At 41.7% G+C, this 22,258-nt stretch overlaps 1 protein-coding gene across 1 annotated transcript in view; it reads right to left on the reverse strand.

Annotated features, from left to right (window-relative positions):
* The window catches only part of LAPTM4B (lysosomal protein transmembrane 4 beta), a 75,068-nt gene that overhangs the window by 7,577 nt on the left and 45,233 nt on the right, over positions 1 to 22,258 (reverse strand). Inside the window, exons 3-6 of the mRNA XM_045896186.2 lie at positions 20,799 to 20,872; positions 20,328 to 20,450; positions 17,416 to 17,514; positions 12,971 to 13,066 (exon numbers count right to left, since the gene is read on the reverse strand). Coding sequence (XP_045752142.1) covers positions 12,971 to 13,066; positions 17,416 to 17,514; positions 20,328 to 20,450; positions 20,799 to 20,872 — 392 coding nt within the window. The remainder of the gene's footprint in view (positions 1 to 12,970; positions 13,067 to 17,415; positions 17,515 to 20,327; positions 20,451 to 20,798; positions 20,873 to 22,258) is intronic.

Below are 22,258 nucleotides of genomic sequence, written 5' to 3' on the forward strand. Positions count from 1 at the left end.
CCCTCCTCAGGGGGGAGTCTGCTTCTCCCTCTCCCTCAGCCCCCTGCTAGTGCTCTCTCTCATGCTCTTGCTCTCTCTCAAATAAATAAAATCTTAAAAAAAACAGTATTATTTTTTTTTAAAGATTTTATTTATTCATGAGAGACAGAGAGAGAGAGAGAGAGGCAGAGGGAGAAGCAGGCTCCCAAGGAGCAGGGAGCCCGATGTGGGACTCGATCCCAGGACCCTGGGATCATGACCTGAGCCGAAGGCGGACGCTTAACCATCTGAGCCACCCAGGCGCCCAAAACCAGTATTATTTTACAACTAGTTCAGCTACGTGCTCTCCTCAAGAAAGTGACACCAGTAAGCCCTCTATATACACATTTATTTACTTGAGTTAGAAAAGAAGTTCTCTTTTCCTTTCTCAGCTCTGGTGGTGGCAGAACATGTTAGAGGCTAAAATTGAAGGTGCTCTGGGCCTTACTTGTTGAAGCAAACAGATGACCAGATCAAGGCCTATAAGGGAAGGTCACTGAACTAAAACCTACTTGACAGGAACCCTCTCTCAAGAATCCTGAAGATATTCCTGTTCTTGAACATGGAAGGACAGCCCTAAGGTTGTGGCGAGAAACTCCTTTGGAAACAGCCAGCTCATGATACCTTTTATCTCAAAAGCTAGAAGTGGACAGTACATTCATCTCCCCCTACAACAGGATTTGCCATCCCTACCTCTTATCTCCCTTTTTTTTACCAAATCTAAACAAAAGTAACTGAATGGTGTCAAAGGCCACTCTTTGTCCAGGAAAAATGGATGCCATTTTTACTGTGAGAGGGGCGGGCACAGAGTTGTAATTCTAAAATCCAAAGTAAGGTTTGGTTGGAACAGTGAATCCGTGCACTCGCTCCTTACCCACGCACCTCGGGGCTCCTATCGGCGGCCAGCTGGGCTGAGAAGCAGAGACGAAGGTAACAGGCTGCAATGTGGAGCAGGGTGCCCTGCGTCAGCCGAGCAGCACTGATGCCAGGAGGCAGGGAAGGCACATGCAGACTGTACGTCATGAGAGACCCAGGCAGCCGGGTAAAGGTGTAGGTGGTCTGCCGTCTAGAGAGCTCAGTGCGTGAGGCGGGATTACAGATGAGCCTGAACAACAGGCACGGTTCCAGCTGGTCTTCTAAGCAACGACAGGAAGGTGGCCCCTTCTTCCACAGAAACCAGTGGTCCTCACCATTTTGGGGGGCGGGGGAGGGGCGTGGGGAGCTTTGGTAGTGTTCACATGTAAGAGAGCTCTCCTCTGTGGGCACACATTGTTTTTACAAAATCAACTGCCCTCTCTACCCATAAAACATGAAAAACTACAGAAAATACCACTGCGAATGGAGACTTCTTTTTCTTGTTTTGTCTCCTTTGGGGAGGTATGGGGTGGGAAGCAAGGGCCCTGGGAGTCATGAAAGCTCATAAGAGCAGCGACTGTTGACAACACATCTGGAACAGTCCCTCGAAGCTGCCTCACAAATAAGATAGAGTCGGCAGGACGAAATTATAATCCCTCCTCTCGTTTCAAGAAAATTTTCGAACGCAAGCAGCCAAGACTGATGTTATTGTAGGGGTAATCCTAAATCTGTTCCTATTTACTGAAAGGGCAAAAAAAAAAAAAAAAAACCATTGGCAAACTTAGATTTTAAATATTACCCCACAAGTCACAACTGGCTATCACATAGCCAAGTGGAGTGACATCACCATTGAGAAATGTTGCAGTAAGAAATGGCAGAACCCCCTGAAGACCTTTAAATAAGGGGTTGACAAATCAGTTTTATGATTTAGATCAATCTGGCAGCAACAGAGAGAAAAAAAATTGAAGAGAAAGCAGAGCTGAAGAGACTTATCTAAGAGACTAATCGTAACAAGTTGAAAGATGACTCCCAGGTCACCGGCCAAGGTGACGAGATGGACGTTGCTACCATTTGCTAGAATCGAAGGAAAGCAGCAGATAAGGAAGAAATGGAGTGAGTCCTGCAGTGTGCTCTCTCTCGGGGATGACACTGGGCAGTCGAGGGTATGGGCATGGAGCTGATCTGGTTCACATAACCTAAGCGAATTCCTCCAAGGGAGATAAAAAAGAGAGCAAGACAGATGATTTATTAAATACTCTTGGTTCATTTCATCAATGAGTGCTGTGTGCCAGGTACTGAGGATACCACACTAGCCGAAATGTACAAGGCCTGAACCAGCAGACAGCTTATCTGCTAGTGGAGGTGGCTGATAAACAGAATTTCTTTGCCACGGGGAAGTGCGGACCTTCTCAACCAGTGTCCGGTCACAGGGCCATGCCACACAAACACTGTATTTTTCCTCTTCCCCACCGTGTCGAGAAGCCTGGCGCCTGCTGGGGTGGTTGCTGAGAGCATGGGCTGTGGAGCAGACCATCTGGGTCTATCAATCCCAGCTCCGAGGCCTTGGGGCGGCCACTTACCTCTAAACCCTTACTTTTCTCCATCTGTCAACAGTGGCCATAATCATCTCTCTCTCACAAGGTTAGTGAAATAAATAAATCCAAGCAATGTGCTTATTGGATCGTACATGGCATGTATGATGGCTCAACAAATCACTTTATCCCGTGCATTTACAGAACGATGAGATGGCTTGTGGCACTGGACATACTGCAAGTGTTAAAATGACCCAGAAATAAGGCAAAATGGGAATTAATTGGGTTATAAAGTTTTTATTCCATATATGAATGGATAGACAGACACATAGATGGATACAGAAAGAAAGGAGCAGGGGGGAGGGAGAGAGTGAGGAAGGTGTGTATTATTTTTTTCTGATAGTAAACTAAAATAAGGCTTTATGGAATAAATCTTTGTAAAAAAAAAAAGACAGTGGATAACACTGCATATAATAGCTTTAGCTACTATTTTTCAAGGCTTTAATGACTGTTTTACAAGCAAATTATTCTTTTATTGATTTTCTACTATATTTTATTAAATATAAGCTTGATTTAAATCTATAGGCAAAATCACTAATATGGGAGGAACTAAAACTTTCTCAGGAAAAGGATATCCTTTAAAAGAGCCAAAGGATTAGGTGCTGTTCTTTGCCAACCCACTTGCAGGAGGGGAAAGCTCAACCCGGAGGTCTCTCAAGGCCAAAAGCAGGGACTATTAAATTCCTTGAGATGGTTCAAATAGTTGCCCTACATATGCCTAGAAAACTTGGCTTAAATTTCCACTAAGGCAGAGGTCTGGGAACTCTGTGGGCCAACTCTGGCCTGCCACCTGTTTTTCATGTGGCCTGCGACCTAAGAACAGTTCTTAACATTTTTTAATGGTTTAAGAGAAAAATGCTTTGTGATACGTGAAAATTACATAAAATTCAAATTTCGGCATCCATAAATAAAATCCGACGGGAACACAGCCTTACTTACTCATGTATGGATTACCTACAGCTGGTTTCACACTATAACAGCAGGGCTGAATCGTTATGACAGACGCCATATGGCTCACAAAGCCTAAAATATTTACTCTCTGGCTCTTTACAGAAAAAGGTCCCCTTTGCCCATTCTAAGGAAAAGCATTACCCTGAATTCGGCCCTTGGAAACAGACTAATGTCAGATGTGAGATTACACAGCCTCAAAACAATCTCAGCATTTAGAGGCACTTAGGGAGCTCTTCCAAAGGTCCATTTTAAATTACTCACAAGAATTTTCTCTTCTTCACCATTTGTTACACCCCTAACAGTCCACAATGTATCCTGTTTAAAATACAATTAAATTAAATGCTTGTCTTAAATTGGTCACACCACATTTGCCTATTTGGATGAGCTGCCTTTACTCATGCCAAACAGGAAAGGGGAGATAGCTGACTTATCAATCTTCACAATTAACTGAAATAACCATTTGGGCGCTTGGGATAGGGTTATCACAAACAAAGTCTGGGCTATCTTTAAGGAATCTAGATTAACTATTTTCAAACTTGTTAAATATCCTCACCTATAATATAAATAAGTAAACAAAGACATACACATAATCCCATTTTTAAAATTCTAAGGTACACATTTTTGTACATTTTAACATCTGAATTTAAGCTTTGCTTTGTAATCGACAGCATTGTACAATAAGGACTGCCTAAAATAATGGAGCGGTTTACAACTGATGGCATCTTGTATCCAGTGAATCCAACATACCAGGAGAACAACATAAGCAGATTTTGGGAGGCTCGAGTGAGAAATCCCCCCTGAGCCCTGTCTGCCAAAGGAATCATTTCCAAAACAAGATAGATGATTTTATCCTCAACTCACTGCAAAACTACTATAAATTATAGGAGGAAGTCATTATTTCTCTTAATTCTCAGCAGAGAAGCTGCTCAAATTCTTTTATAGACTATACTCATAATTTAGAACTCATACTTCAAATATTTCAAATTGGGTCAAAAATCCTCACTAGTGAGATATTTGGTCTGGAAATACCAAAATAATATAGCAGCTCAAATTGAACGTTAAAATGGTTCTGAGCACATAAATACCTAATGTTTAAATAACTATATCTAAATAAATACATCTTTAAATGCCTGTACTTTTATCTAAAATAAAAATATCTAATTTAACCACAGAGGAGCTGGAAAGAATGGCCGGCATGCTATCACCACGGTAACCCTCTGAAAGGACCCCGGCGGCTTCCTCTGCGTTCCCCCAGCCTGAACATGGGATGCCACCCACTGTGCCATCTTCTTAACCATTCTACACCATTCCTTCCAGAGGCTGCCAAGGCAGCTGCAGGAATTGCTCACTCCCTCACATCCCAGCTTCCCATTTTACCCATTTCCCACTTCCCCTGTACACTTCCCTCCCTCCCTCATGTCAATGGAAAAGGAGAAATGTCTCCTGCTTTGAATTCCAGTCTCCAACCAATCAACGTTTAATTTTCTATTACAATCTAATTTGGGCCTACAAGCTTCGTTTTTTCCTAGCTGTAACTACAATAGAAACTCCCATATTCTGCTTTTTAAAACATCACAAGCCTTTCTTTCGTTGCTACATTGTTCATAATAATTTTTATGACAATAAAGACATTTTGTCAAGGGGATGTACCCTTATTTAACCAAACCAGTCCCCAGTTATTAGACAATGAGCTTGGATACTTTTGCTGTTAAAAGCGATGTCGCACAAACATATTATACATTTTTTTTTAAAATTTTTCATTAAGATATATACCCAGAAAATTTTCTTAGAACAAATTAAAAAATAAAATCCAATGTCTCATTTGTTTCGGGAGTAAAAATCAATATGGACTCTATTGTGGACACAAGTGATAAGTAAGTCAACTTCTGTATGTGTTTTAAAGTAAAATACAATGAAAATAGAGGGTAACTGTATCCTCAATTCACTGCAAAACTACTATAAATTTTTCTTCCTTACTATTATTATAGGAGGGTTACAATTAAGCAATTGATTAATAGCCTCTTATCCAAGGTCACAAGGAAAACTGGGTTTATTTGAAATGTTCTTCCAGAACTTTTAGGTTTCAAATAGCTATGTGTTGACTGGACGCCTCCAGATGCTTGCTGGATGAAATAACTGAAAAGTTACATGGGTCAGAATACTTTTAAAGATGCTGTATTTTACTAACGGAAGGAAAGAAGTGTGAGCAGAGTTAACGTCACATCCTGTCAGCTTGCACCGTGGAACCTACGTGAAAGCAGGTGAGAAGCTTTCAGGAGGAAACCTCCTGCACGATCCTTTTCCATTCGGACGGGAGGGTGCGCACACCTGCTGCCGCGTGCACGCAGGAGGAATCTGGAAGATGCGTGGGGCTGAGTTACGGGAAGCGAGGCTGTTCAGCAGAGCTCTGAAGAAGGCAGCTGCCTTGCTGTTACAAAGCTTCCTTTTAACCTTTGCTTTTCTTCCGACTCTTCTCGGTCACCCTCCCGTCCCTTCCGCGGTGCTAAAAAGCGAAAATAAGCAAGCAAAATGGAAAAAGTCCCACTGCGTCTAAAGTCTGTGACTTTCCTTGAGAAGCAACATCTAAATGAGCTGTGTAGCTGCTTCACTCCTCACCCCAGGCAGGCCCACGCCAGGCGCCTGTGCGGAGAACGCGGGGTCCGGGTCCGGGTGGCGGTCTCAACAGACGACAGCCGAGGGGGAAGCTGGTGCGGAAGAAGAGCCGGGAGCCAGGCTGCCGGGGGCACACAGTGCCTACGGTACCCCTCCTGCCGCTCGCGAGCCCTGTCATCTCGGGAAGTGACCCGCGCGGTGCCTCCATTTCGTCTCCTGCACACGGGGATTAAGAGATCCTACCTCAAGGGCTCCCGTGAGATGAAGTGAGCTCACAAAGCACCCAGCCCAGAGCCCGGCAGATGGCGACCGCTACCGGAGTGTTTGGGGAAAGGTCGTGCTACGGAAGCCACGGACCGGGGAGGTCCAACATATGCAAAGAGCAGAGCTTCACGGGACTCATTCAGCCCTCAGGCGGATGGCATTTGTGGGAACAGTCGTGGAGACGGCGCATGGAAAGGTCTTGTCCTACCCTCAGGGAAGTGGTTTTTATGTTTCAAGTACAGCCACAAACGAGAGATACCCTTGAGAATCATCTCCCTCCACATCCCCTCAATGATCAACTTCCATTTCTACCTCCTCCAGCTCTCGCAAATCCTTCCCCTCTTCCTCACTCCCTCAACTGTTGCTCCGATCAGACCTGGAGCATCTCCATCATCATAGGAACCTTGACTCTGGAGATGGTCTCCTAACCGCTCTCTCTGCTTATCTGAGATTTGACCAAATCTCTATCAACCTCTCACATTTGTCTTGGCCTTTTAAAATTAAAAGGGGGAGGGGAAGCTTAGGGAGATCATACAAACTATTAAGTTACAAGGCAAAAGGACACCTACTGTTGAGATGTTACAAGTAAGACCCCCCCGCCTTTTGTATTCCAGTACGTGGTAGGCCAGAAGCGTCAGAGCCTAAACCACAGGCTACAGTTTCAAACTCTCTAGAAGTCCTCTTCTTAGAGAATGTTCCTCTCCCCCCTCCCTTACTGCTTCTGGACCCTCCCGTTGCTAGAGGCAGAGGAGTGATGAAAGGTACGTGTTGTTGGTGAAGCATGTTTAATGAATCTGAAATGGCCAGAGAGCTCGAGAGCCAGCTAGTAACTCATCTTTTGCTGGAAGCCCTCCTTAAACCATTTCAGGAAGTGATGACTTTTCCTCAAGAATCTACAAGATGAGGACTGTCATTTCATCTTGGCATCAGTCTAGCTTCTCCAGCATGAAGGACCTTCTTCTGAAGTCTAACTAAAAATCTCTCCTGCTGGCAATTAGTTTATTACCTTCCCTTTAACTCTCTCTACGGTGGAGGGATGGGGGGAGAATAAAGGGACTCATGTTACCTAGTCAGGAACTTGTTTCTAACCATAGCCAACCATACCTAGGAAGGAATAAATAACCTGATTTTTAAAAGTAACAGGAGGGGGAAAAAAACTGTAGAACTTTTTATGCACAAATTCTGAAAGTTGTTGGGATCACCACTAAATCCCATCCCGCCCCCAATCCTCCTCAGCCAACCAGGAATTTGTTTTGTGGCTTTTCTGACAGCCCAAGGTCAGCCTTCTGTTAATCTCAGGTCCCTCAGAGGGAAATGGCTGCCGGGGAGATAATCTGGCTTCCACGGGTCACTGACTTTTTTCTTTTCTTTTTTTTAAAGATTTTATTTATATATCTGAGAGAGAGAGAGAGAGCACGTGCACGTGCACAAGTGGGGGGAGGGGCAGAGGGAGAGGGAGAAGCAAGCTCCCCGCTGAGCAGGGAGCCCTGATGTGGACTCAGGGGCTGGATGCCAGAAACCTGGGATCATGACCTGGGCCGAAGGCAGACGCTTAACCAACTGAGTCACCCCCTCACTGACTTTTTTCTTAACTGTGTTCTTCAAGCAGTCAGACTCAAAGCAAGGCGCCACACAGCAAAATACTTTCTGAAGTCAACACCGTAAGCCTGTATATAATGTTAATCTGGATTAGCACGCACAAAATGACATGGTACAACAGGCTCTATGAAGTTTAAAATTTCCCTATTTATCCCTAAATAGGAATTTTCCTACATTGCTCAAGTCAATGATTCTTTTATCTGGAATCAGAATTTGAGACGCCATTTTGGCTAAATATTAATCTCACTGCTTTTAGAGTACTCCAATTCCAAAGGAGTCAGGTTCCCTACTCTGGGATTTAACTAAATACTGGGTATTAACTGGGCCGCCTGGGTGGCTCAGTCGTTAAGCGTCTGCCTTTGGCTCAGGTCATGATCCCAGGGTCCTGGGATCCAGCCCCGCATCAGGCTCCCTGCTCAGCGGGAAGCCTGCTTCTCCCTCTCCCACTCCCCCTGCTTGTGTTCCCTCTCTCGCTGTGTCTCTCTCTGTCAAATAAATAAATAAAATCTTTAAAAAAAAAAAAACTAAATACTGGGTATTACTATGATTCAAATCTTCACTAGTATTAGCACGACAAGGCTGCATAGATTAAAATAGTTTTTAAGATCTCGATATGCGTAACTTTAATGTGAAGGAAATCTGTTTCTATCATCTACATGTTTAGTATTTAATACATTTTTCCTCTTAAGGCCAAATTTGATGGAGATAGGGGAGAGAATGTGGTATTACATTAATAGGTATCCAGAGTGTGATTTCTACAACAACGTCCTAAAAGGAAGGTGTATCTCCTTAGGATTCCCTGAGGTGGGACACAGGGACTCAAAGGGGCACTGTGGGATTTTTTTAAATTTCAAGGAAAACATAGCTACAACTGGCAGATATTACACTCATTTCCACTCAAGCTGTTTGGACCTACTTCATGCAATGGGCAGTTAGGTATTTCTTTTGAACTACAGGCACCATGGAAAAAAATACCAAAGACCCTGGGGCATTATGAACTAACGGAGTTTGTGACCCCTCTGTCTTAAGCATTTCTTTCAAACCAATGATGTGGTTTGGTTGGGAAACTGAAGTTATAGATTAACCCAGGGAATGATTCCAGGATCTGATAACTCATCTACCCTCCGTCTCAGCAGTATTTGAGAAACTGCATATCCGGCTAATAATATGTGTTCTATTTTAGAGAAGAAAAAAAAAAGAACATTTATTTTCTACCAACAAGAGCCCCCAGAGGATGTGTCCACAGAGGTCACCCTGAGACTATTCAGCCTGGAAGAAAAGCCATCTGGCCAAATATTTGATAGGAAGTGAAAGGCAACATGTTATTATGTCAGTGTGGATTCCCAATAAGACACAGACAAAAGAGAAGCACACATTACACGCTACGAGGATCTTAATATAGCTATGGAGACCAGGGAAAATAACAGAACTAGATCATTCCAACCCCCACTCAGGGTGTCAGAGTAAAGCTCTGGTATATTTAGAGTTTAAAGTTAGAATGCTAGCATTAACTCCTTTTGTTCTAGTCAAAACAGTCTTCAAACATGTGGAGCCCTGCTTAAAAAGAAATATGTTCTCCAACCCTGGAAATCCAGATTATGGTCTCTGCCTAAAGGAAGCAGGCTCCTTGAAGAAATGGCTGATTCCAGGTCTGGGATTATAAATAGACAAGATGAGCCTGGAGCATCCTGTCAACCAGACAGCAAGGAAGCCATGGTCTGTCAAGAGTGGGGGGCTGACCTGAAGAGGCTCCCAATGGCCAAAGACGGCACAACTTGAGCATCAATAAGGATATTAACTACAAGGTACTAGCTTTTTTAGAGAAAGCTTTTATTTTTTTCCCTTTGAAAGTCTCAAAAGGGTATGGAATAATAGGTTAAAGTTTTCTTTAGGCTTACTGATAAAATGTATCATGATAGTTTACTTTTCAACTGGACACCCTCAGCTCTTCTCCTAATAGGCCTCTCTTCATGAGTCCATTCGTTACATAGCAAACAAAAAAACCTTCACTGGTCACCACTAGAGCATGACAGACTAACTCACCATTTTGACAACTGATAAATAACAAAACTAAGTATATTTACCCAGGTCACATGCACCACTGGGTAAGCAAATTGCGTATGAGGGAAAGTTCCTCTTTATAGAAATAGTCCAGCTAATAAGTGAACAAGGAGTGATAGCATGTCATCATATTGCAACCCCTAATGAATCACTAAATCCAGGTGTTAGATATTAATGGTGCTGACATTCCAAAAAGGCAGAATCAGCCAGACATTATCTGCCTCTTGATGGAAGGACAAATGATCAATTATGAAGTAATATTGCAAAAAAAGGGGGATATTAATATGGGAAGCCTCCAGATCCAAGTGCTAATCTAGTGGAAATACAGAGGACTACATTACAGGCAAGCAATCAGACAAATCTAGTCTGTAGGACAAACTAGTTTCTTTAACAAAAAACTAAGAGAGTCTTAAAATACAGACTGACCCATAAAATAAACCACCCAAAAAACATTTATGAGACAACTGGAAACCTGAGCACTTACTGGGTATCTTATGATATTAAAGAATTATTTTGTTAGGTATAATAAGGACTCTTTAAAATATAAGCACAATACCATTATCTTTTTTTTAAAAAAAATCTTTAAAAATACTGTCAGAAGAGCTGAGACGCAGGTGGTGATCTAACCCTACATTTTGGAGCAGATTATCAACACAACCCAGTTATGAGAAATAATAAATCTCCCTTCCCCAGGAATATCCGTCTTTAAAAAACAAGCACACACATTGAGAAAAAGAAAGGTTCACTGGGAACTTTGAGAAAGTAGAAACATTAGCAGCAACTCAGTTTCCTGTCTTAAAAATGTCAAGTTGGTACAGCATGACCAAGAAGATAATGACCGGTAATCACGACCAAACAATTCCCCAGACCCTTTGTCAACACACACCAGGAAACCATCACAGTTGGCACCAGTCTGTGGTCCCAAATTCTAGTTATTTTAAACCACCTCCAAGGTGGAAGCTTTTCTGAACAAAGAGGTCTATTATTAGAAGAGCTGGGGATGTCCAGTTGAAAAGTATAACCATAAAATTTTATGTTATGTTAGCCTAAATACAACCTACCTGTGACTCCATGTCTAATTCTGAATCTTTCAAAGGGAGAAAATAAAAACTTTCTCAAAAAAGGAAGTTGGATGCATTTTAGGGACTTACTCATGGTTCTTAAAATCTCTCAGCACCCCAATTTCTACAAATTTCAAAATATCCTTGGATTTGAAGGTATCTCTATACAACATGTACCTTTTCAGCCCTTCCACCTTGCTTCTATTAAAAATACACACAACCCTTCAGAAAGCCCTGAAAAAACCACCACTGACAGTATTAACACAAACATGTGCAACATGGGCATTATCTTTCTGAGATACTCCGCAAGGTTCTGTAAGTCCCACACATCATGATATTTAGGATGACGTTCCGATGCATCTTGCTTGTTTAGCAACTTTATTGGTTCCTCAAACTCAAAAATCTCAAATTTTGTTTAGATTTTTCATTAGATCAGCAGGACAATAAATGTACTCTGGGATTTCTTCTTTAAGAAAAGGCAGAAAGAAACTTACAGGTAACTAAATACCCAGAAACTCAGAGAGAAGGAAAAAATTCTTTAAGCCAGTAATTTTATCAAAATTATGATCATTACAAACAGCTATTTCTTTAAAGAGACTACTGACCAAGAGGAATTCTTTAAAGGGTTGAGTAAAACATGTGTTTACTGTAATCAGGCCATAGGATTCTGCAGACCCCCCCTCCCCCAAAAGGGCCTCCTCAGCATCTGGTACGCTGGGTTTTGTGTATCTGATCATGGCAGAGCCTCTTCTTAAACCATTGCTCAAACACATGTGAGTCAACTCAACAAATGTTTGGTGAACACTAAGGAAAACTATTCACGTACAACATGCTTTCTCTCAGAAATTCCACATAGTTCTCAGTATATCAGCTGGTACCTATATATTTAATATAAGGTATAAAATTGTTTTATTCCCATTTTATACACAGGGAAGTCAAATCAGGACGGGTTAAATTATTTCAGTAAGGTCACAGAGTAAGTCACCACAATTTAAAAAACAAAACAAAATATAAAACTCTGTTCTGGTTTAGACTTACTATGCCCTTTGTATTTACCGTTCCATGTGTCCTGTCCATTTTGTCCCCTCCAATCCTATCCGTTACAATCCATCCCACACGTTCATGTCATCCATCACCAACCTTTGCATTAACCACTCCTTGAGCACCTACTTGTTCCAAGCACTGTGTCAGGCACTGTGCTGAACACGGTGCTGAATACAAAGACGAAGGAGACATGGAGAGGTTAAAACCTAGAGGACTTATACTCTTCCTATGAGCCAGGCAATTTAAGATAATTTACATAAAGGACAAATGATTTTGAGGACTCTTCCAGGAAGGACATGTTTTCCATAATCATATTACATAGGTTTAAAAATCTTAAGTATGAAAAACTAGGAGCAGAACAAGATTTAAAAACACAGCAACCTCCTGCATGGAGCACTGGGTGTTATGCACAAACAATGAATCATGGAACACTACATCTAAAACTAATGATGTGATGTATGGTGATTAACATAACAATAAAAAATTAAAAAAAGAAAAACCACAGCAACCTCTGCCATTCTCATTTCTCTAGCTCTACAATCACATTTCTAGGTTTCAATTCACGTTGTCAAGGGAGATAGCAGTCATACTAAGCAGAACTGATATCTAGAATTTTACGCCATGGTTTAAAATATGGGGAAGGTATATATATTATCCATCTGCAATATTTAAAAAAATTTTTAAAAATAAGCCAGAATTTATTTACATCTATTTAAATAAATGAGCTATCTAGATTTTAGTATCCTATAAGGAAAATACAACACATTTCATTCAACTATGAATCTTTTGATAATGAAGCAGCTCATAAGTCTGTTTCAACGATGGTAAAAACATGGCAAACACTAGAAACCTCTAGAAGCCGTCATATAGTAGATGCGTGGAGATTTCCACTTTAAATGACTCCACACCTACCGTAGTGTCATTGCTGGTAACGTAAACCAGGACATCAGAGGAGTTCCTGCCATTGATGTATCGGTAGCAGTTCCAGACACAGCTAATCAAGTAACCCTGTAAGTGAATAGTGATTATTAGGCCTTTCACTTCCAAACTTCAATTTTAAGCCCCCCCCCCCCCGCCACAGAGAAAACCTTATTACAGAACTTTTATTTACTAACTTGTAAGTGCACATAGTAACTCTACTAATTCAAGAAGTCTTTACAATTACAAATGTCGGGTATAGTAACTTTCTGGGAAAGGGTGCTGCTGTAGCTTATTCTATCACAACCCCCCCTCCCCGAAGGTAGGTGGTGGTGGAGGGGACAGGGGAGAGCAGGAGAATCTCTGAGAAAAGGTAGTTGGAAGGAGCAATCGCCACAAACATTTGCTGCCCTCAGTGTCACAGATCGACCCACGTATTAACCCATTTCTCATCACATTTTAACTCTCTGTCTTGGGGATTTTTATTCTACATGATTACATATGATTAAACAAATCATATTCAAGTTAATTTTTTCAAAAACATTCACAGCATATAAATTTGCTTCGTGGTCAATAAAAATCACTAAAACATCTCCATCTTCATAATGAAATATCCAAAAAGGTCATTACAATTAATGTCCAGAATAAAGCCATGGCAGGGATAAAGCAGGAGTTCGGGGGAGACGTGCAGACTGTGAGAAGCTTGCACTTCCACTCCGATCACCTGGGACTGGATTAGAAGTAGAGGACTACAAAATCCCTTTCCAGCTTTACAATGTTTTGATCAAAAAATGAAAAGATGTGGAGAAATTGGAACCCTCGTATGCTGCAGGTGGGAATGTGAAATGACGCAGCCGCTTTGAACAACAGTCTGGTGGTTCCTCAAAAGGTTAAGAGTGACCATATGACCCAGCAGTTCCACTCCTCGGTATATGCCCAAGAGAAATGAAAACATGTGTCCACACAAACTCTTGTACACGAATGTTCACAGCAGAGCCATTCCTAATAGCCAGAGAGCGGAAGCAACCCAAGTGCTCACCAACTGATGATTAGGCAGACAAAATGTGGTATAGTCATGCAGTGGAATATCATTCAGGCATAAAAAGGAAAGAAATCCTGATACATGCTACCACATGGATGAACCCTGAAAATATGCTAAGTCAAAGGAAGTCAGTCACAGGGGGCCACGTACTGTATAATTCTATTTATATGAAATGTCCCGAGCAGGCTAATCTATAGAGACAGAAAGTAGATTAGTAGTTGCCAGGGGTCAGGGATCTGGGGGTTATGAAGGTGAGGATGAATGGCAAGTGATAAAAATGTCCTAAAGTTACATTGTTTAACCACAGAGCTGGGTTCACACAACTCTGTTAATATACTAAAAACCACTGAATTGTACCCTTTAAGCGGGTGAATTTTATGATATGTGAATTATATCGCAACAAAGTTGTTTTATAACAAAGAAGACATCTAAGGACAAAAGGAGTGCTTGTCAACATTTCTTGGAAGACTGAGGTAAAATATTCCGTCATATACTCAGAATGCTGTCTTAAGCTGCATTTGTACTTGATGGTGATTATTTCTTACACTTAAATGTTCTGTGATGATGTGAAGATGAAAATGTATAATGCTACTTTATGAAATATTTCTGGACGGCAATAATCTGAAACCAGGTATCCACAATGAGAGAAAGAGAGATAGGAAGGGTGTATTTCTTAAACAATGCACACAATATTTTCATTTTATTCAAATCTTCAGTTTACTCAATAATGCCATCGTTTCTTTAGTGAGAAAACAAAAGCCTTAGACTTTTTGAGAATTCTAATACAAATGAAAAAGAATGTTTGGACATATTCATTATGTGTTCTGTAAGAAGACTATACTCATGCATTATTTTAGCAGTGAGCAGTAGCTACTCTTTGAGGCCGGGTGAGACCTCTGCAAGGACACGTCTACAACGTGAAGGTTAAACAGCAGAGGGGAAGCACCTGGGGGCGGGGGCTTTACAAGCCCAGGCAGCATTCTCGAGGGCCCCCGGCAGCACCCCAGCATTCGCTTACTGAACACTGCAAAGGGGGAAAAAAACCTCTGGCCTATTGTCTCTAAAAGCCCAATAACTTACTTCAATGACCTTATTTCTCTCTTAACATTTCTGTCATTCAATTTCAAGAGAATTAAATATTTAGTATGTTTCCCAAATAAATGTGCAGTGGCAAATCGTGTCCATCATCAATTTGCAGAGCGAGGGGTAAGCATTGCTCCCTTTGTGGTCTTGGGACAGACTGAAATGGACACATGTCCTGGTTTGGGCTCCTTGGGAACCCATGTGATGATAAACTTTATTAAACAGTGAATTTAGGTCGTGAGAGCCACTAATCAGGTAAACTGATATATGAAATCACAACATGTAGACTCATATTTATTTAAATGAATAATCACCGAGTCTCCACGTGCAAGGCATCAGCTTAATGCTAGGAGGATGATAAAACTGAAGGCACAGTCTACATTCTCAAGGAAATGCAGTCTAGTTAGTAAATAGATATGTAAGTAATGAAATACTAAGACAAGGACACATTTCCCACAGGCTGGAGATAGATCTGTATCGTGTCTTTCATTAGATCATTATGATAATTGTTTTGCAATTTATAAAAGCACCAAAGGGCAGAGACTGTTCTTATTCACAACTAAACCTAAGTAACCTAGAATAGGGCCTGGCACATGGGAGACCCTTAATGAATATTTACTGAAAAAAATGAATGGATGATACATCTTCCCATCCATTAGTACACTTAAACCTCACAGTCACCCACAGAATGTTTTCTTAACCATTATTGCTGGTTATTAAATGAAGAAACCAAAGCTCTTGCCACATAGACCGAAACAGCAGTGAGAGAAGCTAAATCTGACTCAACATCTCAAGGTAAAGCATTTCTAATACAAAAGAAAATGCCTACAAAGTTAAAATGCCTTCAAGAGCACTAGGAGGTTCTAGCTTCTGAGCTCCTGGTAATGGCAGAAAGTAGCTTGGTCAGACTAACCTTCCTATAGGTAAAAATGATAAAATCTGGAATAAGATACACACACGATTTGAAAGCATGGGGGAGGGACCAAAACAGGCAGAAATTAAAGAAGAGCCTGCCTTTGAAAGACAGATTCCCAGGAGTAGGGGTTTGAGAGTTTGCAACCTTTTGCCAGGTTAGGCAAGAGACAATATTCAGGGCTGATGGAGCAGCCAGAAAGTTGGGGTGGGAAGAGTGGAACTGTAGAGGCAGGGAGCCTCGACATCCGTGTATAAAATCTGCTCAAATCTCGAGCACTAAACAAGACATGCAATATCAACATATTCAGTTCAAACGACTCCCAATGGATTATTTTTTTCTTTTAGTGATTTTATTTATTTATTTGACAGAGACATAGCGAGAGAGGGAACACAAGCAGGGGGAGTGGGAGAGGGAGAAGCAGGCTTCCAACTGAGCAGGGAGCCCGATGCGGGGCTCGATCCCAGGACCCCCGCATCATGACCTGAGCCGAAGGCAGATGCTTAACGACTGAGTCACCCAGGCACCCGGATCATTTTCCCTTTACTCCTCTTCATCGTATTACTTGCTTGAAAAGACTATTCTCTCTAAATGCAGCTTCTTCAAGCTTATCGAGGCTTAATTGTTCAAAAATTGGGTAATTTTATGCCAAAATAAAGACAATGAAAGATGTTAAGAATTCAAAGTTCAAAGTCTAGTAATGATTTAGAACTTTTCTACTTCCTAGTAGCACACAAGCATGAAGTATAGTGATGTTTTTATCATCAGGTTTGCAAAGATGAAAAAGAAGAGGCAGCACTCAATTGTTGAGGGGGTGGCAAACGGTGCTCACGGAGTGTCAGTCACCTAATCTGGGGGGAGACCAATCTGACATCCTATCCAAAGCCCTCCAATTACGCATGCCCTCTAATTTTAGGAAATGCGTCTTGAAGAAACAAATACATAAGTACATGAAAGATGTAGTAAAAAAACGTTGTAGCACTATTAAGCGAAAAAGGAGAAGCTGTCTTAATGTCCAGCAATAAGTTATTTATTAAATATTAGTAAATTCATATACTAGATTGTTAGAGAACACGGTTCAGAATATATTAACATTTTAAAAACAAATTACAGAAGACCGTGCACACAGACACTGTATGCAGTATATAACTTACTACCCAGTGTATAACATTAGTGTATTCCCCTCCAAATGGATTTTGGAATAACCCTTGGTTGGCCTGTGAAAGTGTGGTACTGTTTCCCTCTCATACGGATAAGAGAAGAAACAGAAGTGTGAGGAAATCAAAAAGCAGTTCAGAAATCTAAAGCAAGGTAAAGAACTGACACAAGTTTGCTTACTTCCTTAGCATTCGTGAATACATTTAACAATATTTAGGCCGTAAGTAAAATCTGCATGCTTACCTTAAAGGTCAAGATAATGCTGATAAACAGAAGAATAATAAGGACCAAACAGGTAGGGTTCACGGACATGATATCATCTCTGTAGGGAAAATTAGGAGGCTGCAAATAAAAAGTGCCTCGTTAGCAAATTTCATTGATCATTCCAGACTAGATTCCTTAGGCATTAACCAGATGTGCTTATTACCAAGCAATTAGTTAAAGCAGATAGTTATTATTTAAGACCGCTACAAACTTTCTAGCCCACCTCTAATGAAAAAATGACAAATGGTGTGTGGAGAAAGGCCGGCGTGCTCATAATTCAGGCAATGACTCGTGAAAAGAAAAATCAGAGGAAGATTCGTGAGGCCTGAAAATGTAACTTTGCCCTCCTTATTGTACAAAAAGTTAGAAGTCAGTAGTTCTCTATCCACCTGTGATATTGAGATTCTCTGCAAATGGTGGACCACTCTAAAGGGCTTGCACAGGGCAAGGAGGAAAAACCTATTAAAATACTGTCTTATTTATACAGAGCATTTTTGCTGATGTTACTTCTCCTCAAGGAACAGAATCTTTTACACTAGTAGGTATTTATAGCATAAAAAAAAAAAAGATCAAGTCCTACCATCTGGCCATATTGATTAACTACCAGATCAAAGGAAACCTTTTTAAGGAGGATCACAACCGGTTCTTACAACTGGGACTGCCCTGGGACTGCCCGCACAGCACTTTGGAAGCCCTCCACCTCCCTGGCCTGGGGCAGGATGCATGGATGGAAGCCCTGGAGGCCACGTCCCCTTTATCTCTTCCTCATCATCCAATACCATGGGTTTGGATTCCACATTAGCAGTATTCTGAGACACAACAAAGAGGTTCCAAATGTTAAAGGAGAATATAAAGAAACTCTTCCCCATGGTGAACATCACCCAGTGGTTTTCAGTCTCCTTTCCACTTGGGGCAAAAAACCCAAGAAATAAAATCTGAATCATTCTTTGTGATCAGCTCACGAGACCGGTTCCTCCCCTTAGAGGCTGGAAGGGTTTGTATATGCTAATCTTATAGGTAAGAATAAAACAACTTGGTGTCAATTTGTAAGACCGACACGAAATCATACTGTTTATTAAAAAAAGGATTAAAGTGGAAGTATGTGACTCCTTCCACAAAGGTCTTCACATTCCTTCCCCCAGAAAAGTGAACACGGCTTCTACATCAAGGGCTATAAAACACAAGACCCCACATGAACAGAACAGGCATTCGAGTGAAGTGGGTGCCGTCCCTCCAGACTCCTGGACAGCAGCTTGTCAGCAGGGCCTCGCCATCTATGGAGCTTTACCGTTGTCCTTAGGCACCGTGATCATCCGTGGACCTCACCCCTTCAGCTCAGACTGATCTCTGAGTAGCACATACTGAAGACATTCACTTGGATGATTTGGTTTGTAATTACAAATAAAAGTAGATGGTGATTTTTTTTTTTTTTTTTTCCTGATACTATGCTTACTGTCGGCATCACCAACATTATCATTTTACCACTGGTGGCTCTACAGCAAATGAGAACAAAGTGACTGAGCAGTGTGGGGTATGGCAGAAAGTCGAGGTAGTATTCTGAGTGTTCTAAAGGCTGGCCTGCATGTTACATGCTTTCTGCTTCTTCTAAGTCTCTGCAATACACGCGATGGAGCAAACAACACAATCTTCAGGGGGTCACAGGGCTGCCACAGGGCTCGTCTTAGCGTCGCCTTACTCAGCACCACCCTTTCCTGGCCCCTCACGTGACGGACTACGGGGAGGTCATGTTTCCTCCACACTGCCAAGGTTGATTGGAGGAGCCCGGCACTGGGCCATCATTACAGAATAAAAAGACAAGCCCTTAAAGATAGAGGTAATTCTACAAACTGCTCATCACATCGAAACCCTCTCATGCAGAAACACTCAAGCTCTACCATGGGAGAGAATATATACGATTAGCACATGGGAAATACACATTTTTTCTCGACACTACAGGCTACCAAAACATGCTCCTGTTTTCTAAAGCAAAGAGAAGCTGTTACTAACAGCTTAAGAATGACAACCATAATGGGGACAACTGAACGCTTTTAAGGAGCAAAAAACCCTAGAGGCTTCTCGGTCTGCTTTTCTAGGTCTGCTGAGTACTGGATATGTGATTTGGGCATGCCAGCCATAAGATCACAAACTCCTGCTGCCACATTTCCTTCCCTCCCTCCCCCCACCCCTCCATCTCCCTCTTTTCCACTGAACTTCTTGGCCTCTGCTGTCACATCAAATCTCCAGCCTTGAATCTCCCGTCCCAGAAAAACCCTGCTCCTTCCCCAAGCTCAAACAATGCAAAACTCCAAAGAGTGAACATTCTCTCCCTTTAAAACATGCTAAGATTTTGAAGAAATTAAATGTTAAGGCACACTCACAATTTTAAAAACAAAGGTGAAAAATGTATTAACCCTCCACCAGCTTCTGAATATCCAGTTATCCACATTCGCTCAGATGGTCACAAAGAACATTTAACAGAAAACGAGTCCCAAAAAGATGCTTGACGAAGAAAGGGGTTCTATGGTCAAATAAGTTCGGGAACCAGTGTATAGTACATTTCCGTTTCTCCCGTACGAGAGCAGAGGCAAAAAAAATGATCCTTTGCTGATAACTGAGCAAACTACATTTAACAAAAATAAGAATTAGTAACTAGCTTATAATTTACATAGGTGAATCTAATACAGTCATCGCAACTCCCCATTTATCAACCTCAGGAGGTTATGTTGTCCCAAAAAGCATTCTAAGAAACCAAAAATCTTAAAGATGACACTCAAAAATCTCTAATCAGTAACTCTGATCCAAGTGGAAAAAGCCACAAATTCGTGTGTGTGTGTGCGTGTGTATGTCGAGACTAGATCCTGATGGGAACAGTGATGGGGAAGGCCACATACCAGCTGTCGTATGTATTCCTGAATGGAGTTTGGATAAACAAGCACAGTGACGGCAACCAAGGTGTTGAGGGCGAAATCAAAGATCTGGTAACAGAAGAACGGGATGATCCAGGCAGCGCGTTGCTAAATATGAGAGAAAACATGATGTTAATGTGTTCAGTATCATCTTACTTTTTTCCCAACTCAGACAAATGCTTTCTTCATCTGAAGGGAAGTGGAGGACAAGACATTCGATAAGCCAGGTCATGACAACTGGTAAACCACACAGAGGTGGTCAACCAACAAGCCTCCATGAGCATTCCTGAGACCACAGCACTGCCTTTCCACAGAACATTAATATGAGATTTAAACTTCCAAAGGCTCTTATAGGAACTGAGAATCATCACTTCTTCCTTCTCACAAGCAGCTGCCCAGGTTACAAGTGTAAGGGACCAAGGAGAAGGCCCAGCCCCCTATTTCAAAGCTGCTTACCTTATATGCTCCGTAAGTGGCCATGGCACATATCAGGATCATGAGAAGAGAAATTGCAATCGCAATGCACATGTCTGACAAAGGGTTAGGAAAGAAAGAAAATCAGTAGTAGATCCACTGTTTTCACAATTTTTGTCTCTCCTCAAAGGCATTCTGTTTATAAACCAATTATAAGTGAGAACTTTATATTAAGTAAAACACCCAGAGCTCTTCTGGAATTTGAGAAAATAACAGCCAATGGATATAAAATGTCCAAAAGAAGTTCTCCCTAAATCATATAAGTGTCTATAGATAACACACTGACTTGCACATAAGTTTATTTTGAAAATGGGAAAGAGATATTGGCTACAGATATTAAAAAAAGTTTGGTCTTCTGGTCCACTGAATTAGATATATAATAAATTAGGTAGTTTTGAAACATGAGTGTCTCACTTGTATTTTATAAACTCATGTGTTCCTTGTGCCCCTATTAAAACCTTCCACTGGGGTACCAGGGTAGCTCAGTTAAGTGTCTGCCTTCGGCTCAGGTCATGATCCCAGGGTCCTGGGATCAAGTCCCATGTCTGGCTCCCAGGTCTGCAGGTAGTCTCTTTCTCCCTCTCCCCTCCTCCCACTCATTCTCTCAGTCTTTCTGTCAAGTAAATAAATAAAATCTTTAAAAAAAAGTAAAAATAAAACCCTCCACTGGTTCCCATCTCATTTAAAATAAAATATCAATTTCTTATCATAGCCTTTACGTCTGTGTTTCTTCTAGAGCATGTCTACCTCTCCAATCTCATCTCACAACTCTCTCACTTCCTACAACCCAGCCACACCACTCGGTTCCCTAAGTACAACGAGAACATCCCATCATGGGGCCTTGCATTTGCAGTTCCCACTGACTAGAGGCAACATCACTCACATTTTCACATGAGTAGCTCTGCCTTTTTAATTTTTTTAAAGATTCTATTTATTTGAGGGGGAGAGAGAGTACACACACAAGTGGGTTGGGGGGGGAGGGGGCAGAGAGGGAGCCTGACCCGGGGCTCGATCCCAGGACCCTGAGATCATGACTGGAGCCAAGGCAAACGCTCAAGCTCAACCGACTGAGCCACCCAGGCGCCCCTAGCTCTGCCTTTTTAATCATTCAGGCCTCAGCTCAGACATCAGCAGCTCCAACAGCTCTTCCCTGAGTATTCTAGGTAAGGCAGGACTTCTAGTTCCTCCCACGTCAGTGTCCTATTTTCTTTACAGCACATATCACTACTATCTTACTTACATCTGCTGCGTATCATCTGTCTCCCCGTGCCAGAGGAAGCTTTCTGAGGGAAAGAACTCTCTATATCTTGTTTACTCCTACAACCCAACGTATAGAAGGGGACAGATGCCCCCCACTGTAGCCACTAACCACAGGGAGGCACTGAGCACTTGCAGTGGGCTCAATCTGAATTGAGATGTGCTGTAAGATTAAAACATACTCC

This window comes from Mirounga angustirostris, unplaced genomic scaffold (assembly GCF_029215605.1).
Source record: "Mirounga angustirostris isolate CCGP_5_RB_7025 unplaced genomic scaffold, mMirAng1.0.hap1 SCAF_4, whole genome shotgun sequence".
NCBI lineage: Eukaryota > Metazoa > Chordata > Mammalia > Carnivora > Phocidae > Mirounga > Mirounga angustirostris.